Source organism: Cuculus canorus, chromosome 10, assembly GCF_017976375.1.
Source record: "Cuculus canorus isolate bCucCan1 chromosome 10, bCucCan1.pri, whole genome shotgun sequence".
Lineage (NCBI taxonomy): Eukaryota > Metazoa > Chordata > Aves > Cuculiformes > Cuculidae > Cuculus > Cuculus canorus.
Window position 1 is genome coordinate 18,887,330 of NC_071410.1, and position 15,419 is coordinate 18,902,748.

Below are 15,419 nucleotides of genomic sequence, written 5' to 3' on the forward strand. Positions count from 1 at the left end.
AGGCAGAAAACAGCATCCTGGCCTGGATCAGCAGTGGTGTGGCCTCACCAGCACCGTAGACAGGGTCACGATCACTTCCCCAGCCCTGCTGGACACACCAGATCAGTTTTGGGCCCCTCAGTACAAGAAAAACATTGAGGGGCTGGAGCACATCCAGAGAAGGGGAATGGAGCTGGGGAAGGGCCTGGAACACAGGAGTTATGGGGACCAGCTGAAAGAACTGGGGCTGTTCAGCCTGGAGAAGAAGAGGCTGAGGGGAGACCTCATCGCTCTCTGCAGTTCCCACAAAGGAGGTTGTAGAAACCAACTAACGAGTCACAGAACAAGAGGAAAAGAGGAAATGGCCTCAAGTTGCATGAGGGGATGTTTAGACTGGATATTAGGAAAAATGTCTTCACAAAAAGGGTTGTCAGGAACCGGAACAGGCTGCCCAGGGAAGTGGTGGAGTCACCAATCCTGGTGGGATTTAAAAGACATGGATGTGGTGCTCAGGAACAGTAGCGGTGTTAATGGTTGGACTTGATGATCTTAAATGTCTTTTCCAACTTTAATGATTCTACGATTCTGCGACCACACAATGATGCCTTTTTTTCATACCTCACTCCTTTTCCCAGATCATTTGTCAAGGGCTCGCTGATCTCTCTTGATTAGTTACAGGGGCTACGACAGACAGAAAAAGAATGTTTGACCAAGCATATAATGTCATGAGTCACGGGCTTAACCGAGTTCCACCAGGATCTCGACGTGACCTCGAAACCTTCTAACACAATAAATCAGACTGGAGGGTATCACCAGAGGGGGACTGGCAAATCCGGACCACTCGGTCCCCTGCTTGCCCCCTCTCCACTCCGGACCCCTTGGTCCCCTGCTTGCCCTTTCCCCACTGCTTGCCCCCTTGGTCCCCTGCTTGCCCCATCCCTACCCGGGAACCCTCGGTCCCTTGCTTGCTCCCTTCATCCTCTGCTTGCCCTCTCCCCACCTGGGACCCCTCAGTCCCCTGCTTGTCCTCTCCCCATTCCAGACCCCCTGGTCCCCTGCTTGTCCCCTCGGTCACCCTCTTGTCCCCGTGGTCCCCTGATTGTGCCCTCGGTCCCCTGCTCGCCCCCTCGGTCCCCTGCCTGCCCCCTCCCACCCCGGACCCCTCGGTCCCTCCCCCCGGCGCTGCGGGAGCGAAGGGGAGGACTGGAAGCCGCAGGAGAGGACTATGGCAACGTGACTGAGAAGGGGAGCCTCCCGCAGCCCGGCGGAGCGGGGAGCGCCTCGCCCCACCGAACCCGCTGCTGCAGGCAGCGCCCCGGGTCTCCAGACCCCCAGGTTGGTGCGGGTCTCGTTCCTAGGCGAGACCCGGGGTGGGAGCCGCTCCCGTGGGCACCGGCAGCGCTGCGGGGCCGGGGCTGGGTACAGGCAGAGCTGCGGGGCTGGGGCTGCAGCACAGGGCTGCGGGGCTGCGATTGGGGCACAGACAGAGGTGCGGGGCTGGGGCTGAAGAACGGGCAGCGCTGCGGGGCTAAAGTTGGGGCACAGACAGAGGTGCGGGGCTGGGGTTGCAGCATGGGCAGCACTGCGGGGCTGCGCTTGGGGCACAGACAGCTGCGGGGCTGGAAAGGAGGCAGAGGGAACGCTTCGGGGCTGCGATTGGGGCACAGACAGAGCTGCGGGGCTGGGGCTGCAGCACAGAGCTGCGGAGCTGGAAAGGAGGCACGGGCAGCGCTGCGGGGCTGCAGAGGAGGCACAGGGAGCACTGCGGGGCTGGAGTTGGGGTACAGACAGAGCTGCGAGGCTGGAGAGGAGGCACAGGGAACGTTGCGGGGCTGGAGGGGAGGCATAGGCAGCGCTGCGGGGCTGAGGTTGGGGCACACGGAGCGCTGCGGAGCTGGGGAGGAGGCACAGGCAGAGCTGCGGGGCTGGGGTTGGGGCACAGAGCACTGCGGGGCTGGGGTTGGGGCACAGAGAACACTGCGGGGCTGGGGCACAGGGAATGCTGCGGGGCTGGGGCACAGGGAATGCTGCGGGGCTGGGGCTGGGGCACAGAGAACACTGCGGGGTTGGGGCACAGAACACTGCGGGGCTGGGGTTGCGGGTCCCGGTGGGTCGGGGCAGCAGAGCCCCGGCAGCTCCCGGCCCGCACGGGCTGGGACCGCGCAACGCACAGAAGCGCACTCATAATGAACAGGTTAATCCTAACCGGGGTGATTTAAACCCAGGAATATTTATAGGACGTTGCCCTTTGGGGGAATAGAGGGAGTGTGCTAACAGTGCAAAGTATGTGTTTATATTTGGAGTAACAACAATACCGAAATGAAAGAGAATTAAGGAAGACATCAAAAGTCCGCAGCTCCTTTCTGTTCTTAACCCCTCCGTTCCACAGCCCCGTGCGGCGTTTCTGAGCAGATGCAGTCCCACGTTTACAATGTTCTTCCTTTTGAAGAGGTGACATTGGAGAGGGGTGGGTTTGTGAGCGTTTCTGAGCGCCGCGGGCGCGCAGGTAGAGTGCCGCCCGGGGGGCGACCCCGCGCCGCTGCCGAACGCCCTTCGCATGAGTGGCCCCTAAGGAGGCCAAAATATCAAAATATTCAGGTTTCTGCCAGTCCCAGAGATGTGCCGCTGCTGTTCCCAGCGCACACAGGGTGTCCAGGGGCTGCGGCACAAGGGTTTGACTTTCAACAAGTTTTTTTTTTTGTTTGGCTTAAAAATGCCCTGTGTGATTGGAACGCATCGAAAGGGAACACTGAGTGAACCTTTGCTTCTGCCGTCGGCCTGTTGTTCTCAGCTTCCAAAAGAAAGGGACGCTTTTATTTTGTTACTGCATAGGGAATGTGGTTTTAAACGAGCGCTCTTTTATTTGAATGTTTTCAGATGCAATTTGCATCATTTTGGATGAGTGAACGGAGTATGGACAGAGGGGCGGCAGAGCCGGGATGAGCTAAGGGAGATGCTGGCTGTGGTTTGGGAATGTAGAGAACCCTGAAACAGTAAAGGCAATAAAAACACTGATAAAATCAGATCACCCACCCTTTGCTACAGTAGCCTAGATCTCAATAAGCTTAATAGGAAGATTTACTTTATATCTCAATAAGCTTAATAGGAAGATTTACTTTTTATCTCAATAAGCTTAATAGGAAGATTTACTTTTCAAGTGCTTGTTAGCTTACTGTTTAGTTAATTTCTGTAAGTTATCCACCACTTAATTTTGAGTATACATGTATAAATTAATGGTTTGGTTATTTGTGAGCTGAAGCATATTCATGTACGGTTCTATTATTTACATGAAATCTGAAGAGGTCACATTACTTCAACTAAGTGGATTGTTTATTTTTCCAATACTGAATCTTTCTTTTTTATTGAACTTCCATCAAATTAATTCCATCTAACTAAACTTGATATGGATCAAGGCTCTTAAAATCAACCCCCAAATCTTTCCAACACTGTAAATTATGGACAAGTGTACTCTGGGAAGATAATGCTTTTGCAATGGATTCTGCTAAACAGTAAATTATCAACATATTTCTTGATTTATGATCTCAAGTTGGCTATCAAAAGTAAATAAATTCTACTTTAGTTAATTATTTTTCTCTTTTGTTTTTCATTATAAAATAGTCACCTTTTAAAACCCAGAAAAAGATGAACAGAACAGTGAATAGAGCACGTTCGATACTGTTCCTGTGCCATTCAGAGAGGCATACATTGAGCTTTACTCCATATGCAAGATTTTGACATTAATATTCCACAATAATGATGATGGCATGTCATTCCCCCATTCTGCTTTCAGACATCAAGGCAATGGAAGGGTTAACTCTAGAAAAATTAATTATACACAGCCCCTGAACAATAATTGTTGGGAGAGGGGAGGAGGGGTGAATCGAACGGTGGTGGAAGCCTATCAGATGCAGCGAGGAAAACTCCCGTTGATGACAGCATGGCCACCCTACACAAGGATTTCCATCAGTTAGGGTCAAGACACCGAGTGTACCCAACGTTAACTTTAAAATGAAGCAAACATAGAGTCATAGAATCATAGAATAGTTTGGGTTGGAAGGGACCTTAAAGAACACATGGCTCCAACCCCCCTATTACAACTGACACCCTAAGTGTCAGTGCCTAAGTGACAGCCAAAAGAGCTGCTCTACAAGAAAAATCTCCCAAACTAATTCCTTGTGAAAGAGAACTTTAAGAATTTAGATTCCTTACTTGCCACATTTCTCTGCTTCAGAGTAAAATAAGGACTTTATTAGAAGTAAAAGTTTTCAGCTCTCATGAATGAAAAAAATGAAATGACCTGAAGCCGAAGCTCTTTCCCTGAAATGAAGATCCAGGATATAGGCAGATTTTTTTATTCTGGCCCTTTAGGATTTCTGTGTGCAGGATGAAATCATGTCAGAGAATTTAAGTATCTTACAGGATTTTAGTTTAATTCATTTAACCTTTACTCTCTCAACAGCTCAACATTCTCTACTTTGGAGGCTCCTTCTTTTCCATTTGTCGATAAAGATGAGAAAAAAGTGGATATTGGAAGATTTTCATTTTATTTTTTTTGGTGTGCTCTGTCTCCTTTTCGTAGATGGAGGTAAACTAGAACAAGTAAAACGTAAGTAGACTTCAAACAAAGCTGTCATGCTCACCCAAATCTGACATTTTCCTTCTCTTTGGCAGACCTGTTTCAGAAAAGATCTTCAAACAAGAATGTCCTAAACTGTGGAATCATGTTCAAAACCTAACATTCTCCCTCCTTCTAATCCTGAGTAGAATCAGGTCCCACCCACATATGGGGCACACTTTCCCAAAGCTGTACAGGTTTTGTTGCATCATAAAGAAAATAACATATCAGTTGGAGAACCTGTTTTATTTCAAATTTCCTGAATCAAGACAGTGCTTAATTACATTTTAGTGACCTCTGTAAACATCTGATGGATTATATCTGGCTTTAGTCCCGTGTGTAAGACTGTTGTGCTGAAGTTTTCAGCTAGTGTAAATCGCATCCAAGACTGTTCTATTGTGTTCCAAAAACAATCTCATATGAACTGGATTAGATACATCCTTGGAGAAAAGTAAGAGACTAAGCACTGTCAGAAACTTGTGAAGGACTGAAATGAATACAAACAAAACAAAGGGAATATTTCTATAAAGTCTGTCATCCATGGGAGGTGTTAACACGTTTCAGAAAGCATGGCAAGGAGGAAGAGTTACCCAAATAAGTCTATGAGTTACTGACTCACTCTTACAGCCTTGTTACTGGCTCTCCGAATGCTCTCTCTACCTGCACAGTCTGGGTTTTGGCTGCCTTCTTGCGAAGGACATTGTCTGCCCTTGAGAAGTAGTTAATTTTTTCAGCCTCAGTATCAGCAGATTCTGCTTCTAAGGAGGTATATTTAAAAAAAAGAAAAAAAAAAAAGAAAAAAAGAAAGGAAAAGAGAGAGTGAGTTCAAAAAAGGCCACGTTCTCCACTGCACTTATTCACAAGAAAGCAATGTGCAGGTATTCCTGTTCAAAGAAAGCACAGTGTGAGAAATTATCGAACTCCACTTCAGCCGGCTGCTTTTTCAGATCCTGCATTTCATTTGTCATGCTTTTGTGCAAACTGAAAGCAGATCTCATCGCAGTTGCTGCTAATAATCCCTACCTCTTGCTACCTTCTTTTAGCACCACAAATGTGAAGAATATCTCTTGCTTGTATTATTACTTGGAAGACAGGTGTTTTGTATGATACCCTGCAGTATCATCTGTACTGAGGGTGATGAATTAAGCTGAATTTAGACATTAAGATAAGGGGAAAGAATTGTCTCATGGAAACATATGAGAAATACCCTTTTCTTGAAGAGATTTGAGTTTGCTATGGGGAACTGTAATGTGACTGGGAGAGACAGGGCAGCAGCGTCTGATAGGTAGATGGATGTCTGCAAAACTGCACGTGCGAGATCGGAAGTGCTTAATGAACAGAAAGATCTTAAAATACTTTGAATGCTGATGCACGTGTAAGTCAGCACTAGTTGTTCTGAACTACTAGGACAACTTTTTATTAGATTGTTAAAATATGGAGATACTGAACATACAGTGCAAGTAAAGTGCGTTTATCTTCCTTTTGCAGTACCCTTGTTCAAAATATCTCTGTTGCACAAGTCAAGCCAGTTGATTTGGTTTTGCAGTGAGAAGGTTTTGTTTTCTATAAATCTGTCTGAGCACTCGAGTGCTTTAATTTTGTTACCTAAATGGGATCTTAGCGTATGTTTTTGCTGGTGAAAGGATAAACTCACCCTGTATGAAAGCCATTTTGTCAGCTGTTTCAGGGAGGCCAGGCCATTTATTTTTGTTTGGGAGGTTAGAAACAACAGGGCATGAAATTAAGGGCATTTCCATTGTGTGATTCTCCAGGAAAAGAAAAAAAATAATTTACAGAAAACACTGCATACCTTAAAACACTTTGTAAGCACAGAATGCGAACATTCATTCACAGCTCTTTCAATTCTTTGCTGTTTTACAGATTCAGATACGTACTGTGTGTTTCAAGATAAGAAATATCGTGTAGGAGAAAGATGGCATCCTTATCTAGAACCCTATGGCCTTGTTTACTGCGTTAATTGTCTTTGCTCAGAGGTAGGACTGCTGAGTTATTGATCCTACAACTTCTACTTGCTTATTTGCCTGGGATCCTTTCTGCTGTATTCACAATTCGACGAAGCCCAAACCTGTTTTCACTGGTGGGTCCTGACCACACTGCAAGAAAGAGAGGCAGGTGATCCTAGCGAAGGCAAACGTCAGACTTATAGTGATAGGACAAAGGGCAATGGGTAAATGGCAGATTTAGACTGGACATAAGGAAGAATTTCTTCATGAGGAGAGTGGTGAGGCCCTGGCCCAGGTTGCCCAGGGAAGCTGTGGCTGCGCCATCCCTGGAGGTGTTCCAGGCCAGGTTGGATGGGCCTTGGGCAGCCTGAGCCAGTGGGAGGTGTCCCTGCCCATGGCAGGGGGTTGGAACTGGATGGGCTTTAAGGTCTCTTCCAACTCAAACTATTCTATGATTCTATGATTAACAGAGAAGGCCAATACTGGCAAAAAATACTTGCATGGGATAGACAAAATAGCTCCTTACCTAGGTAGAAACTTTGTCAGTGCTGAGCATCACATCTTGAATATTTGGACCCCACTACCTAAATATAATCCTTGCTGTTCCATGAATGTGGGCGATTATGCTGAACCTCGGTTTGGTGGTGTTTTGATCTATGTACGGTGCCCACATCTCCTGAGCACTCCCACAGCCAAAGCATCTGCTGCCCTAAAGTGCTGAAGGAACACGCTTTGGTATCACTGTTTGTAAAAAAGCTATGAAAGAAAAATGAGAACCATTGAGGAAAGGGTGTGGTAAACGGAGAGAATTGGCGGGCTGTGAAAGGCTGCCTTTGGTTGATGCCTGATACAAAGACACGGCAGTCACAGACACCCAAAATGTGTCATATACATTACGTGAAGGGGCAGGAAGATGAGGGCAGAATATGTCCCTTGGAGGACCTTAAAATGACTAAATGATAAAGGATCTTAATCACTAACACACGAGACACTCTAGGTGTTGAGTTTTGACTGCTGTATTTAATGCAGAATAAAGTTTTCTCAGCTGCTTTCTCCTCTGCAAGTGTAAAATATTGGGCCCCTGTGCAGCATTTGCTCTGAGGGATCTGCTACTACATTTAGTGCAGAGATGCACTGACAGTAGTCCCGCGAGCCTGGCTGTATCAAGGATTTGTGAAGCAGAATGCACTCGTAAGAGAAAAAACAGTGTAGTAGGAGGAAAAGGAAAAGTCCTTGGTTATAGCAAAAAGGAGTTTCCATTCACTTTTGCTGATCTATATACAAAGTTGAAAACTCCCTCAGAGTCTGCGTGTGGTAAAACACCCATTAAATTGCTGGAAGGCTGTCTCAGATGGGGATGAAATTCACCGGGAACCCTAAAGATCTAGATACAAATCATTACTCAATGACGTTTAGGAAGATGTTACAGTCTGGAAGGATGGGAAAGTGCATGGTATGCTCCTCCAGAGGACAGCACAGCTGTGATCCAGGCAGCCCCAAGCACTGTGAGGCTCCAACAAATGGAATATATTTCATTTCTTTCCTTCACACGTGAGCATGGAAGACCAGAGTGACAATTCAGGGCATCAAGGGCAGTAAAGAAGGAGAGTGCTCGTGGTAATTATTGGCACATGCAGCTCAGAAGTGATTCTAGACTCACTTCCTTGCATGCTCTGTTTTACCTTTGTTGTGCTGTGAGGGTGCAGAATGTAACTTGAGGTTATTTCAGCAGTGAGGATGCTAAAGGATCTCTGGGATGTTACTCTTGTTGCCTAGAAGGAAGACTCCAAACAACAGCTGCAGCACCCAGCCATTCATTTGAACCTTGCCCTGGCCAAAAAAAATGCCCTCAGACCGCTGACCTACAGTAAAAGCTCCAGATCAGGAAACTCAATAATTTGTAATTTTAACAAAATTAAGGCTAGATAAAGCATTAGAAAACATGCCATGAAATAGTCCAAGTACAGACCTTAAACCAAATATCACAGCATAAAAAATGAAACTAAAGTGTGCTACAGGCAGCAAGTAAGAGAGACCTAAGTGGAGCTCACCTATGATTCCCTGGCAGTCAATCAGTGAGGCAAAGGACACCTACACTCTTCCTTCACAGTGCAGGGAAAAGCAAAACAATCCCCAGGGGTCTTCATCACCAGTGTGACCAGAATTTCTTTGCTGGCCTCAGACGTCCCGATACAGATGGTCTCTGCACAGAGCAAGTCCTATCAGCCAGGCACCAGACCAAGAGCGTGGCTCCATCTCTTAGCAAGTCTGTCCATCCACACACACCCCAGCACAAACTGCTGAGGTTTAAGAAAAAGGCGAGACAAATTAACTGACTAAACAGAGGCCAAATTATTCAGCCTGGTATTTTTATAATAAAAAAAAAAGCCTTCCTGGTTTTGTGTGTATGTAGCATTGTATTTTTACAAGTTATAATTTACATACTCAAACCAGAATAAACCTAAACATAAATCAGTGTTCTGGCCCTGTTCCCCCTTTCTTTTACAACCCCTCTCCCCCCTCAGGACACAGTGGAGACTGTTGGCTGTTACTGTCAGGTAAATCAGAGCACTCACAATTTGTCAGATCATTACTTTCTGCAATACAGTAGCTTTTTGCTTGTGTTCATAGTCAGATCTGCAGATTTCAGGAGCTAAAATGAAAGCTTTCCACGCACTGACAGCGCAGCTCAGGAAAAGCAATGCACTACTTGTTGGGTATCTGATGCTGAAATGCTCACCGTGGCCCTGACTCAGAGGAGTTTACATCCTACTTAGTCAGCAGGGCTTGGTCTCCCGAATACCACTGTGAGATTAATCTCAGTGTAAGATCAGTCTTACCAAGTGGAGGATCAGTTAAAATAGCGCAATCGGGGGGTACTGTGGGCAGCATGAAGGAGCGAAACAGGCCTGCAGAATTTTTATCACAGCTAATCATGCACAGAAAGTAAACATTCACCTCAGGAGATTTCACAGGACTAATAATTAAAAAGGGAGTGAGGCCATGGAACAGGTCAAGTAAGCCACAGGGAGCCAGGCCAGCAGGCAGTGCCAGCCTTTTGTCTACAGTAGTGCTTTACAGGCTCTCAGAGGATGGTCTGCTGGGCAAGGAGCTGTGTGGACCACTGATAGTCCCTACCCTGCAAAGAGCTGACAGCCTAAAATGTGCTCCTCCTCTATAAAATCCGTATATTTAATTTCAGTTATCATTGGAAACAGATGGTGATATCATTTTTAGTGTCTCTTTCCAAAGCAGATGCTCAAACGTAGTTTGTGGGTCGTAATGATCTAACAGTATGATTCCAGCCTGTGGTCTGCAGATATTTAGGAGTCAATGGATTACTTTGAAAGAGATGGCTAGAAAAGCCTATAAATATGCTATTTAAGGAAGTCTGCTCCTCCACTGGAAACATTTCAGTGCTCCAGAAGGCATATGAAAATGAAGTGGGTTTATTCCTGACACCACCTAAAGCTACAGTCACAGCATAGTATCAGTGTTCATGCTGGAACATCTTTCTTGCTATAAACATGAGCAACTCAGAGCTAAATTAGGAGGATGAATTATAGATGGGAAATGGGAATTTGAAATGGATAGTCTTTTCTGGTTACAGACACTGGAGAATGAAAATTCCCTGTGTTTTAATTATAAATCAAACTTAGATGTGGTCAAACAGAATATTATGTTAATGACATGAATAATGAACACTATTCCCAAGACTTGCTCATATTTCTTAGAAAAATGGCTACTTACCAACTGATGTTTTTTGTCTACTGGGGAACCCATAAAATGAAAACAAAAGACTCTCCACAGTTTTCAGGAACAATTACAGATGCTATTGTCTCTTGCGGTTTCAAACTAACTCTCAGTAGGGGATATCTCGGAGACCCACCATTCATTATCTGTGTCTTAGCTTTGGAGATGCAATTTCTAAGCATAATCTGCTTAAAAGAAAAACATAAATGAAGATTGTTGCAGTCCATTTTTAGGTTCTTCCTCCGATTTTAAAGTTTGTCTGGATTTCTGCTGCATTCTGACCTGCAGCATGAATTCAGAGGCAGCGGAATTAGTCTGGGCTTACCCTGATGTGAGTGAAATCAGGATGTTGTAAAAAGGCAGTTCTTTTTAAAATATCTAGATGTAGAACAGAGAACACGGAAATTGATAAGATAGCCCATGTCATTGAAGTATTGTATTATGTTCCACCTGCAGAATGGAAATGTACTGTGCAGCAGAATAAGATGCCCAAGTCTACACTGCCCTTCCCCTGTGCATGTACCACAGCTGTGCTGCCCGCGATGCCCAGGTAATTGCTATTAATGACATAAAGTCCTTTCTGAAGTAGTTACTTAATATGCTGACTAACAGCAAAATGAAAAGTCTGTACTGAGGGGAGACCTTATTACTCTCTACAACTACCTGAAAGGAGGTTGTGGAGAGGAGGGAGCTGGCCTCTTCTCCCAAGTGACAGGGGACAGGACTAGAGGGAATGGCCTGAAGCTCCGTCAGGGGAGGTTCAGGTTGGATATCAGAAAAAAATTCTTCACAGTAAGAGTCGTTGGGTACTGGAACAGGCTGCCCAGGGAGGTGGTCGAGTCGCCTTCCCTGGAGGTGTTTAAGGAACGGGTGGATGAAGTACTTAGGGACATGGTTTAGGGAGTGTTAGGAACGGTTGGACTCGATGATCCAATGGGTCCTTTCCAACCTTGTGTGATTCTGTGATTCTGTGATACTGGAAAACTTCTGTGAAGTAAACATCCTTCTCTATCCGTTTAGGTCATGAGAGGCTTGTCCTACAGTAAGTGACAGTATTCCCTACAGTGTTTTAATTTTAGGAAATCAGAAGTATAGATTTGGGAAGGGAGCAGGTAAGCTACCAAGTCCAGTCCCCTAAAATCCAGGCAGAAGGTAGCAGAAGTTTCATTGATGGGGTCCATGGACTATCTGTCCCTCATTCCTTCTCCTATCTCTAAACCCCATCACAACAAGACTCCATCCCACAAACTTCCTTTGCTTCTGCTTTTGATGCTTTCCATAAGAGCAGGCTAAAATACATGGTTATTTGCAATGGTCCTCCATTAACAATCAATACAAAACTGATGTGACAAATGCACATTCATATAGTGTCGCCGTACAACCAGTCTGGTAACATTTGCCTTTCACATCTCAAATCCAGGCATAGCTTCATAATTAGTAGAGACTGTTGTAAATCATAGAAGCAGTGCTGTACAAGTTTATGGCTACATAAATCCAATTGGATACTGTATAGTAAATTCCTCCAGACTGTACATTTATTATATGCTCATTATTAAGAGCCACTGTATGAAAGAGACTAAGCAGGATCTTTCATGAGGCTGTTACAACATTCCCGACATGGCCTAATGGCTGGTAGATTTGACTGGAGCTTTTCCCTAAATGTCTGTCTTAGTGGCACCCCTCGTTTCCACTTATAAAAGAGTATTCATGCAGCATCACAGAAAGGGGTTTTATTTAACTTTCTCCAGAGAGTTTCATTGTCTGAGGAAAACAGCTGTTCCCTGACCAAAACCTGAGGGCAGGAGCAGTACGCAGTGGTGGAGGGATGGGAGTGCACAAGTAGGTCTGCTGTTCAGCGGGGACTGGAGTGTGTTCATTGAACTTACTGCAGAATAAATGGCACCCGCCCATCAATTTTTGGTAGGATTCATCTGCCCTGCCAATTATATACATCTGTCTATCAGATGTGCATATTAATATCTAATCTAGGTATCTAGAATCCTTTTAAAAACGGTGATGAAGGAGAAGCATTTCAAGCGTGTAACTCATCTGATGCCATGATGCCACACTTCTTTGTAGGGCTTTGTGGTGATGGGATGAGGGGCAATAAACTGCAGAGGGGCAGATTTAGACCGGACATTAGGAACAATTTCTTCACCATGGGAGTGGTGAGGCCCTGGCCCAGGTTGCCCAGGGAAGCTGTGGCTGCCCCATCCCTGGAGGTGTTCAAGGCCAGGTTGGATGAGGCCTTGGGCAGCCTGAGCCAGTGGGAGGTGTCCCTGCCCGTGGCAGGGGGTGGAACTGGATGGGCTTTAAGTCCCTTCCAACTCTAACAATTCTATGAGTCTATGATTCTGTGATTCTTATGTCCTGGGATGAGATTCATCCCGCTAAACTTTAGATTTAAGACTTTGACTTGTAGTTGATGGTAGAGTTTTATCTATGGATGATTTAGTACACAGGAAAGACATTTTGTTAGGCCGTATGCTTTATTTGACCAACTAGTACTCTTAGTGGTAAGATCCTGGGAACGTAAACTCCTTTTACTGATTTCAGATCAAAAGGAGGACGGGTGTGCCAGTCTGCCCCAAGTCTGGTCTGTTTTTCCAGTTAATCTAAACTTCATTTGGCAAGGGAATCACCTAGATACCCTTTATAGCTGTTGGAAACATGCTGTCCCCGGAGGATGATTCATCCTGTCACCTAGAACAAGAAGAATTTTTCCCTGGAGATGCCTGTCTCTCGCCACTGATTATTGAGGGAGCACAGGCAGATAGCTTAGGCTAGAAGCTTACTTTTTGACATCTTAAGTTAAATCACAGAAATCCCACTCTCAGTATGTAATCGGCATTGGGGGTCAGGAACTTTTTCTTTTATTTTTCTAATATCTCTGTACAGCATTTAGTATAGAAACCTAAATGCTTTAGATAGACTGTTTTTGCTTCAAATGCTCTTTGGCAGTGAGCTTTTTGGCTTTTTTCTGTTTGTGAGGCTGCAAGTGTCGTGATAGCTATCAAGACTTTAGAACATTCTACAATGACTTAGTAAGTACCACAGTAAACTCTCAAGATCTTCTTAACAAATTAAGTTCTTGCTGTTCATAGTCTTCAGCTAGAATTTTGTACTGGGTGTTTAAAGTGATAAATTCACAAAGTTATCAGAATGAGCCTTTCCTGAATTGTGATCCATTGTCTTCTCTGAACTGTTCCCAGAGCTTATCTATAGTCTTATCTTACATATGGTGGGCCATTAAGTTGCTTGCTAGGCAGCATCTCATTAAAAATGAGAGTTCCACTAAGTTTTTTTTTCCTCTAATTGAATCTGTAATTCGGAGAGATCTGCACCAATGTTAGGCTAAAGAGGACCAGGAATCTCCTGTAATTTCAGGGGTTATCTGCATTCTGCTTTCTGCAGTGATTATGCATATCATATTCGGTGCTCTGTCTTCAATGGCAACGTTTATGGCTGATCCAAATAGGAATCTCAAGCATTCTTGCACATCTCATGCCAGCTTTCCATTCCTGTGTGTCTGGCATACAATGCCTTTTGTGCAGCGTTCCATGATAGGCTGGAAATTCACTCCTCTGCTTTCTCTGGTTATTTTTAATGGAATGTGCCAGAGCTCTGGCCATTAGCCACCCACCTTAATTGCTCTCATAAATGCTCGTTGTATTCTGTCACGTGGGTTTCCCCTCTATTTCTCAAGCCATGTTTCAGAAATGGGTGCTGGTCATGGTGACTTTGGGCTCTTCCTCCTGCCTTTCTGCAGGCCCTGTGGAGTGCAACTGCCCAAATAACTGCCTCCTTATTTAGTGAAGCAGAGGTAATGCCAGGAGGCAGCAACTTTCATTGGAAACTGAACTTCATAGCTACCTAAGTGGAGGAGCTGCTGAAGGAGTTCCTTTGAGAAAAGTTGGCACTGCTCTCCTCTTGGAATTAATGTCTGCTGCATCCATAGTGACACTGGACTTGCTGACACAAAGAGATGCAGTGTTTGTATCTTGCCTTCCTGGCACCAGCCACCATGAATCTTAAGTAGTTGTCAGACATATGGTATGAAGCATCTTCTACTTTTCAACAGTGGTTCAATCCTACCAGCTTCTACCACTTTCTAACTTTCATTTTTAAAAATCTATTCTTTCTAGCATCGGCAAAATCCAGATTTTGCATCTTTTGCAGAACTGGATATTCTTCCCTTTGGCACCTCTGAAAAATATTTCATTATCTGAATTAGGTCCTTATCATTACACATATGTAACCAAAACACTAAGTTCACATTCAGTGGCTCTTTTTACACTTTAAGGAGACCCAAAAAGACGTCACATGCTTCCAAGCTTGAACTCCTTCCTTCTGGCTCAGGTTGCTCCAGGCGTTGTCAGAGGAGAGGTGATTTATAGGGAGAGAATTCATCATCATCCTTAGAGGTGAATTGGCTCTTGAGCTAGAGTGGCCTTCAGACCTCTTGCCTCCTGTCATGAAAATAAACTTCATGTACAAGTTCCTCAAGCATTTAGCTGCAGCTGTCTTTTATGGCACTACAATGTGCAGTGCCGTTATAAATGGAACATTCATTGTAGATTGTATTGTTTCTACATGGAATGATTGTGAGTCAAATCATTTAGAGTCTAACTAAAGACATGAAATTTTTGAGTACTGGGATATGTAAGTCTAAGATGGGGGAAGCTTACATCAGAAGTAAAAATGCACAATTGCAGGATTTAGAAAGGGTTTCCATATTCCACTTGCTGGTTTGATTTCTCAGCAGATAAGGCTCCATGCTAATATATGAATCAGCCCATCTGGCTCTAGTATTTTTTTGAGCTTGCTGCCCTGACTAAACACAATGGCTTCCAAGAATGTTCATGATTAGTAACACATTTAAGTTTAAACTCTTTTGGTATTGTGGTTTTTCTGTATCAAATTCACTTTTGTGATGAAAATGTTGTTGAAATAACAACAAAATGCCAACTGGTACCTATATACATAGCTGGATTAAATACAAAGGTGAACTAGATCTGGTATTTCCCTACAGTGGTCTGAGAACACTACCTAAAAATAAATGAGGCTATGTCTGCACAGTAGACTGCAGCATGACTTCATATTACCTG

At 44.6% G+C, this 15,419-nt stretch overlaps 1 protein-coding gene across 3 annotated transcripts in view; it reads left to right on the forward strand.

Annotated features, from left to right (window-relative positions):
- Window positions 1-1,158: 1,158 nt before the first annotated feature.
- The window catches only part of CHRDL1 (chordin like 1), a 44,620-nt gene continuing 30,359 nt past the window's right edge, over window positions 1,159-15,419 (forward strand). For all 3 annotated transcript variants that reach the window (XM_054075913.1, XM_054075915.1, XM_054075914.1), the window contains exons 1-4: window positions 1,159-1,314; window positions 4,439-4,585; window positions 6,476-6,588; window positions 10,768-10,861. In XM_054075913.1, the coding sequence (XP_053931888.1) occupies window positions 4,489-4,585; window positions 6,476-6,588; window positions 10,768-10,861 (304 nt within the window). In that variant the 5' untranslated portion in view covers window positions 1,159-1,314; window positions 4,439-4,488. The remainder of the gene's footprint in view (window positions 1,315-4,438; window positions 4,586-6,475; window positions 6,589-10,767; window positions 10,862-15,419) is intronic.